The sequence below is a fragment of the Vicugna pacos genome, chromosome 23, assembly GCF_048564905.1.
Source record: "Vicugna pacos chromosome 23, VicPac4, whole genome shotgun sequence".
NCBI classification, from domain to species: domain Eukaryota; kingdom Metazoa; phylum Chordata; class Mammalia; order Artiodactyla; family Camelidae; genus Vicugna; species Vicugna pacos.
Genome location: NC_133009.1, coordinates 4,296,445 through 4,308,587, shown reverse-complemented (window position 1 = coordinate 4,308,587; position 12,143 = coordinate 4,296,445). Strand labels below are relative to the sequence as shown.

At 47.6% G+C, this 12,143-nt stretch overlaps 1 protein-coding gene across 1 annotated transcript; it reads left to right on the top strand.

The window, feature by feature from the left end:
* Positions 1-1,280: 1,280 nt before the first annotated feature.
* On the top strand, positions 1,281-6,645 carry IL19 (interleukin 19). The gene is made up of 5 exons (XM_006215518.3): positions 1,281-1,424; positions 1,565-1,630; positions 3,850-4,002; positions 5,064-5,138; positions 6,550-6,645. Exons 1-5 carry the CDS (start codon positions 1,281-1,283, stop codon positions 6,643-6,645), a joined length of 534 nt encoding a protein of 177 aa, XP_006215580.1.
* The last annotated feature ends 5,498 nt before the right edge of the window (positions 6,646-12,143 follow it).

Below are 12,143 nucleotides of genomic sequence, written 5' to 3'. Positions count from 1 at the left end.
TTTGCTAGAAAGAGAGAGGTTGGTAGAAGAGAAATCAAATTCTTTAGCATAATGCCTGCTCTCCAGTGAGGTCTCAGTATACACCTGCCCCTCACTGGGAGTGGTGTTAAGGACAGGTAAGGAAAAACGGCTTTCTAAACAGGATTTGCTGTTTCTCGGCTTTCTGGAGAAAAGCCTGGGACTCCGGAGGAGGATCTGGGGTTGGGAGGAGCGGGGACAGGTGTGGCTCACGCTGTCACACAGGCAGCTTCTTCAGTTGGCTTCCTGTGCGTGGTGCCGCCCTCTCCTCCACTGACGCACACACTACACTTACCCCGCGCACACATGGCGGGAAGTGAGTGCTCGGTGGGCACCGTGCAGGATGCTGGGCAGAAGCTGGTCTATTTATGTGTGTCGCCCTGTGACTTATCTTTAATGCTCAGCCCTGATTGTGAAGCGTGTGTGAGTGCTGGGGAAAGTCAGAGAAAGAACTCAACAGGCTGCACAATTATGCTTTGGGCACGTTTCTCAAGGTGTATTATCCGACACCACTGAAAGTGGCTCAATGAAAAGAGGCAGAGAGGGATGCAGGAACTAGAAGAGGCAGCCCCGGCTAGGGGCTAGCGAGCTGCCAACATCTCCCCACTACCCCCTGACTCAGTGGATGATGGAGGGGAACTGCCACCTTGCCCTCTGCTGGTCTCTCTTTTTTGTGGTTAATTAGCTATTAGATGCCTTGCACCTTCCTTCCTCTTTTTCTTATCTTCTCTAGAAGGTGACATCTTCACAGTGGGCTTCAAAGGAAAGATTTTCAGCAGATGCACAGTGAAGGTTAATAATAAAAGGGTGTCGCCTATTTTGGGGACAAACATAAAAAAAACAAATGTGCTTTTATGATTTTTCGGATCTGTTGCCTAACTCCTAAGTCGTGTATTACCAACCCTGTTTTTCCTATTTAATTTATTAGAAGCAATGTCTCTCCCCCCTGTTGAAAAGTGAGCCGTATTGAGTCATGGGAGTGATTTATATACAAATGTACTCCCTGGGAGTTGGGAGAGCCACTGGATCAGGCTTTCTGGGGGCAGAGGTGGGGAGTGGGGAGAGGGGAAAGCTCACTCAATTGATTCAAGGAAACCAGATGAGGAGACACATGCCCCCGAGGTCTGCAAGGCTAGGGTAATGAGTCCTTTCTTGGTTGTCACCCGATGTGCCTCGGGAGGTCAAAAGGAGAACTCAGTCAGGGGTCTCTTCCATTGCTGTCCACTCTGCTGCGAAGCTGACTTCATCCCTTCCTGTAGGACATGAAGGCACAGTGCGTTCCCCTCTGTCTCCTGGGTGCGATGCTCTTCCTCTGCTCAGTGCACACCCGGGATCTCAGGAGATGTCTGATTTCCACGGATGTGCACACTATAGAAGAGAGTTTCCGAGGAATCAAAAAAGCCATCGTGAGTATGGGTTTGGGGTGAAGGGGGCATGCATCACTTTACATCTTAACTTGAAGAGCCAGTTCCTTCTCATTACCTTTGGGTCTCTGGAGAAGATGGAGAATTCATAGCTTGTGTCTGTTCTTATGTTTTCTCCATAGCAAGCTAAGGACATCTTTCAGAATGTCACCATCCTGTCCCCATCGGAGACCCTGCACAGCATTAAGGTATTGGCCTGCGTCTGCTCTTTCCTGTACTGTCATTTTTATGGTGAAGTGGCCCTGAGCTGAGGGAGAAGTCCTCACCCCGTGCTCTTCTCTTTCCTAACCTCCAGTGCCCTCTGTGTGCTCCGCCTTCTCACTTGTCAGTGGATGTGGGAGGGGACACTTGTGTCTCAGGAACTTTGAACCCCTGGGAGGGAGGGCTTAAAGGAGCACCACTTACCCAGGGAGGGACTGCGGCGCCACACGCTCTAATGGGACAGGGTGTCTGTGCCTTAGGCTGATTCTGGAAGGTTTCATGGGGAAAATGAGCAGTGACTTAAAAGCTGAGGAGGCTGTCGGTTAGTGCCTGAAAGAGAGGAAGGGGCTTGGGGAGAATGGGTGTGTAAGATGGATGGATTCGTGTCCGGGGGCGGAGAGGCAACCAGGCTCTGTGTGAGGGACGTGAAGGCGAGTGGAAGAGGATGAGGAGGACAAACACGTTGGAGTCATTTGACCAAGAGCCTTGAAAGCCAGGCCGAGCCTCAGCCTTATAAGAGAGGCAGTAGGGAGTCTCTGCAGGGTTTTTTTTATTTTTATCTTTATTTTTTTATAGCCAAAGACTGTATGACCACAAAGCCCTTTACTTTATTTTATTAAAATTTTTTTTTAAATTGAAGTATAGTCAGTTTAGAATGTTGAGTCAATTTCTGTACATGCCCAATAGTTCAGTCGTACATATACATACATATATTCATTTTCATATTCTTTTCCATTATAGGTTACTACAAGATATTGAATATAGTTTGCTGTGCTAGACAGTAGACACTGGTTCTTTACCTATTTTACATGTAGTTGTTGGTACCTGCAAATCTCAAACTCCCAACTTATCCCACCCGCACTTCACTCTGGTAACCATAAGTTTGTTTTCCATGTCTTTGGTCTTATTTCTTTATGGTAAATGAATGTGGCCACTTCCTAAATACTATTTCAGCCAATGATGTAAGAGACTCACAGGATCTCACAGCTGGAAGGGGCTCCCAAGACCATCTGTTCTCAAACCATCATTTTCAAATGACCAAACTGACACCTTAGGAGAAAGAGTGGTTCATGGTTGAGCCAGGAAGACAGCCCCAAGTCTCATGCCTCTGTCTCCAGATTTTTCGTCCTCTCAAGGTCTAGAAATAGCTGACGTGGCAAGAGGAAAGGGGTTAATAAGGATGCAAATCTTTACCATATTTCTTCTCTCCCCGCTTTCCCTGATAAAACAAAAGTTGCAAATTTTTGCCCCTTTGGGTAAGGACATTTTGGCAGGAGCAGAGGAAGAGGAAGGTTTTTTGTGTTGCAGGAAAAGTTTCCATCTAGGAACAGACGCCCGGGCGGGGTGGGGGCAGGGAGCCTTTGCTGCTTGAGTGCTAATGCAGATGAACACACTGTTGGCTGTAGACCCACCCCTCCCTTCTCAGACTGAGCTATAATTCTCCCGCACTGGCTCTCAAGGCAAGGTGCAAACTGCTGGAAGGAAACTCATCCTGGCCAGCTGCTCTGAGCTGTGCCCTGCCAAGCTAGGCGTTTTCCCTTAGAGAAGTCTGCATTCTGCCCTCAGAGGACCTGCACAGATGAACACATTTCTGCAGCTGTCAGTCTCCATTCTTACACATCTCAGCTCCATGCAAATGACCCCTGAAGTTTAAAAGGGACCAACTGGAGGAGAGCTCCGCAGGGTGTTCAGGATAAACACAGTGGTCATTACACTGGAAGAAATACGTGCCCAGCCGGCACCTGCTGCACAGCAGCCACTGACTAAACACATGTTGATGGTTCGGAGATGTTACAGAGAGGCCGACTGCAGCACAGCATAGGGAAGACTTTTCAAGAAAGCCGCTCAGACATTGGTCCTTTCAAAAGGGAGGTGTCTGATTCCTGGAAGCGTTTAAGCAGAAGTTAGTGCTGACATGTTGGAGATGCTGTAGAGAGGATTCTGGTCTATGACTGGGCTCCATCCCTTGTCAGTTCATCTCCTGGCCACATAAAAAGAGGGTGAGAACTGCACTCTTCCCTTAGTGCCTTTGTCATCAGTAGCTCTGGTGTTGGCAGGGGAGGAGGGATACTCTGGGACCAATCTGAATTTTAAACAGTGACTTTTAGTTAGCCCACTCCTTCTTGCCCTTATCTAAACAGGCTGCTTTGGTCTCTAAAGTAATGAGGAGAGGGCCTCTGGGGCTTCCTCTGATTTGTGTCTGTAGCCCTCAGATGTGTGCTGCGTGACCAAGAACCTCCTGGCGTTTTACATGGACAGGGTGTTCAAGGACCACCTGGAGCCGAACCCTCAAATCTTGAGAAAAATCAGCAGCATTGCGAACTCCTTCCTCTCCATGCAGAAGACTCTACAGCAATGTGTGAGTCACCACAACGGGATTCCAAGCATGTGTTTCCCATCTGCCCCAGAGAGAGCCTGGGATGTGCTGGCCCCGGTCGGCCTTCTGAAGTGGTTCCTGGACTCAAGGGAAATACCCTGCCCTGTTGTCCATCAGGACAACTGTTGAGAATCTCTTCCAGTGGTCCTTCCTTGCCCAGGGCTTCCTCCCTGCGGACACCTATCAGACCCAGTTTCCTCATGGGTAATCTGCCTGGGGTGACCGACTCACAGCAAAGTATCCGTTAAGCGATCCTGGGGCTGGCCTGTGAGAGAGGCATGCCAAGGAGTCCAGGCTTAGCACAAGCATACCTGTAGTTTCTTGGTTTCTGGCCCTTTGGGGTTTCCATACCAGTTGACCTCTGGGTGTTTCCCTGGTATAGCCTATTCTAAGGGTCACTTCTAAATTCATTGTCACCTGTTGAAAATAAACCTCAGAAATAAAACCAACCCCCAAACAAACCCACAAAAACTTAGACCAGGAAAAAACCTGGGTCCGGCTCCATCTCTGCCAACAATTTCCTGTGTGACTTTGTGGCAAGTTACTTCACCTCTCTGTGCCTTGGATTCCAAATTGTGAGAAGAGGTCATAACCTCTGTCCCACTTATATTAAGATTCATTTAACCAATTATTTAATTAACTAACCCAACACATATTCATTGAGTGCCTATGCTGTGGGGGCTGCACTTGCAGAGTGGCTACAAGATACATTTGGTACGTATCCTCCAGGCCTTTCCAGCCCTGGTCAAGAGCAGGGTGACTCTATTATTAGTTTTTTTTTTTCTAATGGTGGTACTGGGGATTGAACCTGTGACCTCATGCACGCTAAGCACACACTCTACCACTGAGCTATACCCTCCCCGTAAATGCAAGGTGATTCTGAAAACAGACCCTACACCCTTCTCCTGCTCCATCTCAGGTTTACTGACATGATTCTCACCTGGGGAGGATGGAGACCCATCACTCTGCTTGCGGGAGGTGGTGGTAAGGGTGAGCCGGGGTGGCAAGGCCCTCTGATGGGTACTGTCTCCACTTGCTCACAGCAGAAGCAGAGGCTTTGTCACTGCGGGCAGGAAGCAACCAATGCCACCAGAATCATCCATGACAACTACGATCAGGTAAGGGCCGGGACGAGGGTAGGGAAGACAGAGACAAGAAGGAGCCAGACGGAGAGTGTGTCAACCCTGAAGGCTCCACTCCACACTCAAATTCATTCATTTACTCAACAGTATTTATCGCAGGTCTTCCAATTCTGTGTCTGCAGAGAGTGTGTTGGTCTTAGTTCATTTGCTAATTTCCTGGCCTCCCCTTCCTTATCATTTCTCCACCATTTTCTTATGCCCTCACTTATCACGTCTATCTTAAATTTTGAGGGCAAGGGTGATACCCTTGAGGTGAGGGAACAAAGATCCCCAGTGAACTGTAAGCCGTTACGTGTGCAACATGCCACCTGCTAGGTGTCACTGTGGCCAGTAGCTGTCAGCATCCTCTGTGGTGATGAAGACCAGTGCTTCTCACATAGATGCAGATGGAGAATGCATGTCTCGCGGAGAGGGAGAGGCAGAGGCAGGGTTTCTTACGTGCAGCATTTAGAAATGTTGTTAAAATGCAGATTCTGGCTTGCAGTTCTGGAGTGAGGTCTGAGATTCTGTGTTTCAACCACACTCCCAAAGGATGCCCATGCTTTGAATGGCAAGGAGGCGGGGAGTCTGTTGAGAGCTCTGATTCTTTGTGGGGAGGCTCCACGTGACAATATAACAACAGCTAAAACTTATGTCATTGTCACTACGAGCCAGATATTATTCTAAGCAGACTGCAGGCATTGACACACTTACTCCTCACAATGCTATGAGCCATTATCTGCATTTGATAAGTTAGGAAACTGAGGCACAAACAGGTTAAATAACCTGGGTAAGTTCACACTGCAATTAGGTGGTGGAGGTAAGACTCTCTCCCAGGTGTCTGGCTCCACAGGACACAATTTAAGACCTTACTATCTCTTTGTAGTCTTCTGAGGAAGAGCTGGAGTAAGTCAGGAGACTTGAGTCCCAGTCCAGCTCTGCTACCAGCTGGCTGTGTGACATTAGGTAGGACACAGACTTAGGGGCTCTGATGCTTTAATGCGTCCAATGGAGACACCATATCTCCCTACCCCACTGCTGGGCACCACTGGGACTGCAGCCTTCCGGGAGAGCAGAGGTACTAAAGCAAGCTGGTGTGAACAGAAAAATAAGCAGAAGAACTGCCATTAAAGCAAGTTTTTTTTTTCCTTGTGAAATAACAGGAAATAGTAAAACAGAGGGCAAGGAATGAAGAACTTTACATTTTATTTATTTCTGACATGATCCAACTGCTGGTTTGTGGAAAGCAATTTAAGTCAGCTGCTAGGAAAATAACTGGGGGGTCTTATGCCCTGCAAATATAATTGTTGAATAAAAAGAAAACTTTCCCCAGAACATGGGAAAAGTGATGTGAAACTATTCTATGGTCTAGAAAGGCAGGTTCTTAGGACGATTTCCCTGGTTTCAGCTCGAGGTCCGATCGGCTGCCATTAAGTCTCTGGGCGAGCTTGACATCTTCCTGGCCTGGATTGACAAGCATCATCACGGAACTTCTGCTGCCTAAAGACAAGGAACCTAATTATTGAACAGGCCCTGTGAGGTTTCCCATGGGAGACAGTGAACTCTGAAGGGGAAGGCGGGGGGCCCTGTTTTCATGCAAAGGAGGGTCTTTTGATTGGGAGTTCTCTCCTCTGGGGCTGTGGTTTTGTAGGGGGAAATCTGGGTTTGAGTACAGCTCACCCTGTAGTTGGAAGTCCCACCGGCTGGGCCCAGGCTGTGTGATCCCAGCTGAAAGTAGCCAACTAGCCATATTTATGATAAAATACATCTATTGAAAGGTCCTGCTGGCCTCCCTGGAGGGAAAGGGTTGGCTCCCCACTAATTTATTGTGAAGTTATTTATCCCATGTCTGTGATGTGAGCTAAGCGATGTCCTGTAGTGATCTTTGTGAATAAACTCTATTCATTACCAATTAGTGGAAGTGTCTTCTGATTCAAGGAGGGAGGGCCGGTCAAGGAATCATGAATGGAGACCATCAGAAATGAAAGGGAAAGAATGTGAAACCAAATATACGCATGTATACGCATGACTGGGACACTGTGCTATACACCAGAAATTGACACATTGTAACTGATGTCACCTCAATTAACAAAACAGAAAACAAAAAACAACGCATCGAGGGTCATGCAGTTATTGTGGAACCAGGATTCGTTAAATTAATTAAACAAGGAGACCCTTAGACTGAGTGGCTGGAATGCCATGACCCCCTGTGTAAGCAAACTAAAATCTAAGCCTGCAAATGCCTCAAGGTTATGAAATCTAAATGCTAAGGACAACCAATCGCAAACAGCCAACTGGCTTCAAGCCATAGCCAATCAGGTAACTACCCTTCTCTGCTTCCGCACCTTGTCCATAGATGTCTTTCCCAGGCTCCCAACCTCGGACAGCTTCTAGCCACTTCCAGTTTGGTGCTGCTGATTTCAGCAGAGTTTTGCTCAAATAAACTGCTAAAAAATTGAATATGCATCAGTTTATCTTTTAACAATACCAAACACAGGGTGTCTTACCCGAAAGCCCAGGGAATGTGACCTGAGCACCTTGCACGCATGGTGGATACTGGAAGAGATGCTTTACTGGCTATAATGAGCTGTCCCTTCAGGAAAGAAACATTGTTTTATCAACGGTAGTAGAAGAAGCAGAAGAGGAGGAGATGGAGCAGGAGGGGAAGGCGAGGAAGGACGACTGAGGGGGAAGCTTTCTCTCTCTCTCCTGTATCTCTTGCCTACTTGCTTCACTTTGACCATTTCACTTGTCCTCCTGTCCTTTCTCTCCTTCCAGACTTGACGAACGTGTTCTGATTCTTGTGTTGTCCACAGAGGGCCTGGTGCAGTGTTGTGCTTTCTTTTTTGGTGATGTTGTATTTTTGCATTTGTTTGTTTTCACAGATCTGGTGCTTAATAACTATCTTCTCAGGAACCAAGTGTAAAATTCTCTCCCAAATCATATCTTCTGAGTCCTTGGTCAGCCCCTGTGAGGCACCCGTGAGAAACCTAGGGCTCACCTTCTGCTGCACAGGTGCAAGGAGAGGGAACCCATAGCTCATGGCGGGATGATGCAGGCCCTTTATGCATATGACCTCACTTTAAGCCCAGAGGAGCCAAGGAGTCTCATCCCCACTGTGATCAGCAGAGGCATCAGGCTCAGGGAGGTGGAGGGACTTGCCCAAGGTCACATGGCTAAGGAATGGCAGGTCCAGAAGGTGGACCCAGAGCTGATCTTCCTGGTTCCAGTGCATTCTTCCCTTGTTGCTGGGGGAGTTCACTTTGTTTCGGCCAAGACTGTCTAACCCAGGTTGCTACACTCGATGCCAGCAACACAAATCTTTAAACCCAGATGCACAAAAAGTGGCCTGAACTTACCAGCAACCAGCCTGTGAAGTTACACACAAATTTATGGAGCAACACAGAGCAAAGAAGCAGAGGCTGACTTCTGAAGGTGTCACATGCTGTTCCTGGCCCAGCTGAGAGTCTGGGCTCCTCCTGGGAGACATTCTATCCTCCTTGCATCTTCAGAGTGGATTGCTGGCAGCCACACATGCTCAGGGCAGCTGTCTTTTGGAACCACGGACTTTCCCAGAAGTTTGGCCAAATGGATAAGAGGATAAGCTTTTGTTGATATCCTGGCTCTGCCACTTACTGTGTGATCATGGGCAGTGTTTTTAACCCGAGCCTCCGTTTCCTCATGTGCACACATTCAGGAGATTGTGGCCTCTTGGAATTGTTACAAGGATTCAAGTTACCATTTATTGTAGCTGTGTAGTAGGTGAACAGTAGGTGCTCATTAAAATGATGGTTGTTACTATTTAGTGGTTCTCAACTTTTCTAATCTTTTTTCCCATAGAACACTATTGTTTTGGGAGAGCCTTCCTCTTACATGTTTTTTAAACTAGCAAGTAAGACGAGGCAAAAGGCACTGGCCCAGGCCAGCTGTGCTGTCTCCTGGGTCTGTATCTCCAGGAGGTTCCCAGCTGAGCCTGTCGTGTGGGTGCCTGTAGGTTCTGGGCCGTCTGATTCTCCTGCTACCCAGACCCTGCACGCTCTCCCGCACAAGTCCTTGCTCTGTCACAGACTCAGTGAGAGATCCTTCCCTTTACTCCCCTTGCTCCATCTACAGCTAGCACCATCCCTGGTGCATACAAATCACTGGATGTCCCCCGCGCAGCTGTGAACAAACGCCTGCTCAGTGGCAGAAGCAAACGACATCATTCCTGGAGGAGGACTCAGGGGCCAGCATGTCATGTTTGGCCAAGGAGTTTGGGGGAGGAGACATTCTTCAAAAGTTATGAGCTCTAGGACATTCTAGAGATTGTCTATACTTCCAGCTCCGCTATGGAACTATCCTCAGTTAGCCGAGTCTCAGGCCTCTCCCATGGAGCCACCATCAGTAAAGACTGGAGTGTTTATAAGAGAGACCTTTTCTGCACAGGCACAAACAAGGCTTGATGCAGGCACTGGGGCTGGGAGAGGGTTTCAAACTCAGCTTTCACACCAGGAGAGAAGTTTCCTCAGCATGCCCCAGTCTGGATGCTTCTGGTCACTTTCCTAGAGACTCTGTGCCTCAGTTTCCTTATTTGGGAAATGAAGAGAATAAACATACCGACCTGGAGGGATGTCTGAGGATAAAGTGAGTTAAAATTTCCTGAAGTACTTAGTGCCTGGCAGCCAGCACGTGCTACAGACAAACAACAGAAGAGCCTGTGGTCATGCTCTGCTGCTGTCCTAGCCCTACCCCAGCCTAGACTCAACTCCGCAAGACAGAGTCCCACCCCCAGGCAGAAACAGTCTTCCTCCTGCTCCTTCTTCTCCGTCCCTATCCCTTACCCCCAATTTGTGTTCCCTGGAACCCAGAGTGGTTTTCCAGGCTTTGACCAGTCTGAGATATCTTGGCGTTCATCTCCTCTCTCAGACTGAGCTCCGGGGAGACAGCTGCTCTGTGAATGGCTGTACTCTGTAAATCAATATTCTTTGAATGAATGAATGAATGCATGCATGAATGAATGGTTCAAAGCTGGGTCCCCCTTTGACTGTTGGAGGAAGTCTGCTGCTTTGCTTTTTGGCATTAGGAATCTCTCTGGCTTGCTCTGGTCCACCACTGGAACCTCTATTCTTTGCTCAATGTCTCTTCTGTAGCCCATAGCAAGGAGTCAGGTCTCCCCTCTGTCTGGCCTCCCCAACTTGGGTTTCAGTTTTGCCCCTCATTGTTGTTTTATGGTCCTTGAGTCTGTATCCTAAAGCCTGAAAGTCAGTGCCTGCCACCCTAGTCCTGGGCTAAGAGCCCTTTGGATGTCATGCTAACCTGGGCTCCCGCTCCCGTGGGAGCCACGTGGTCCAGCAGCGCTGTCAGTGGGGAGAGAGAACTTGAGAAGTACAACGTCACCTCTTCTTCCTCACCTCCTCAGTGTCTCCGAAACATCCCCCCTACCTAGCCTAAGAAGAGCATAGCTAATTCTAGATGAGATACCCCCGAGGCAGAGTGCAGACAACGTCCCTCTGTGGTCATCCCTGGGGCGCCTTGTGGCAATGGGATTATGCCCATGTGGCTAGAAATGATGTCTTAATGTGAGAGTTGTTGGCATCAGAAAGCTCAGTCTCTCTGCAGGGAGCCAGCAGGTGAAAAAGTGCTCTGAATTTAGTTAGGGAAACATACCAATAAGCAATTTATTCTGCTGAGTTCCTGGGATGTGTGTGATGTTGATCCAGGCCCTGAGCAGCTTAGCAAAGGAGAACAGTCACTGATTCCTTAGAAATGAAGTCTCAGAGTGAAGCTTCCTCAGACTGATGCTCACAGTTCATTGCATTTTGACTCTTTCCAACTTTCTTCAACCCTTACCTCCTTACCCCACCCAGCATGCACACGGGCACTGTCCCTCAGGGAGTGAAGTGCTCTCTGGTCTCAGGAGTTTTGTTCCAGCTTTTCCTGCTATGAGGAGCAAGGGTCCTTCTGCTTCTGCTGCAGTCTCTCCATCCCCAAAGCGCACAAAATTGTTAGTCCTTCAAAACCTTGCCCAAACTGGATTTTCTCCAAGAAGCCTTCCCGGATATATTCCTTGTCCCTCAGAAGTAATCTCAATGCCTCCTTCACCCCAGACCCCTCAATGCCTATGATGAACACAGCCGAATTGTTCTAGGAGAGTCCCCATAACAAACGCTCCCATCATTCCTATAAACAGCCTCATTCTTCTCAGGCTGCATGTCACAGCTGGAGAGGTGCAGTTGCCATACCCATGGGCCTTTGCATCTGCCCTTAGATCAAGGACTCTTAATCTTTTGTGTGCCATGGACCCATCTGACACACCAGCAAAGTCTAGAGACCCTACTCAGAGTAATGTGTCTAAATGCATACAATAAAATATATAGGATTACAAAATAAACCTATTATATTAAAATGCAGCTATCAAAATATGGAGGTGAAATGCTTAATTTACAGAATGTATGAATAGCTCATACAACTTAATAACAAAAAACCCCAAATAACCCAATCCCAAAATGGGCAGAAGACCTACACAAGCAATTCTCCAGTGAAGACATACAAATGGCCAACAGGCATATGAAAAGATGCTCAATATTACTAATTATCAGAGACATGCAAGTCAAAACTACAATGAGGTATCACCTCACACCAGTCAGAATGGCCATTATTCAAAAGTCCACAAACGATAAATGCTAAACGGGGTGTGGAGAAAAGGGAACTGTCCTACACTGAAAGGAATGTAGTTTGGTGCAGCCATTATGGAAAACAGTATGGCGATTCCTCAAAAAACTAAAAATAGACTTACCATGTGATCCAGCAATCCCACTTCAGAAGATACATGCACCCTAATGTTCACAGCAGTACTATATACAATAGCCAAGACATAGAAGCAACCTAAATGTCCATCGACAGACAACTGGATAAAGAAGTTGTGGTATATTTATACAATGGAATACTCCTCAGCCATTAAAAAATAATGCCATTTGCAGCAACATGGATGGACCTAGAGATCATCATTCTAAGTGAAGTAAG

Coding starts and splice junctions, on each gene's coding strand:
- IL19 (XM_006215518.3), top strand. CDS start 1,281: ATGAAGGCACAGTGCGTTCCCCTCTGTCTCCTGGGTGCGATGCTCTTC. Junction 4,003..5,063: donor AGAAGACTCTACAGCAATGT/GTGAGTCACCAC, acceptor ACTTGCTCACAG/CAGAAGCAGAGGCTTTGTCA. Junction 5,139..6,549: donor TCCATGACAACTACGATCAG/GTAAGGGCCGGG, acceptor CCCTGGTTTCAG/CTCGAGGTCCGATCGGCTGC.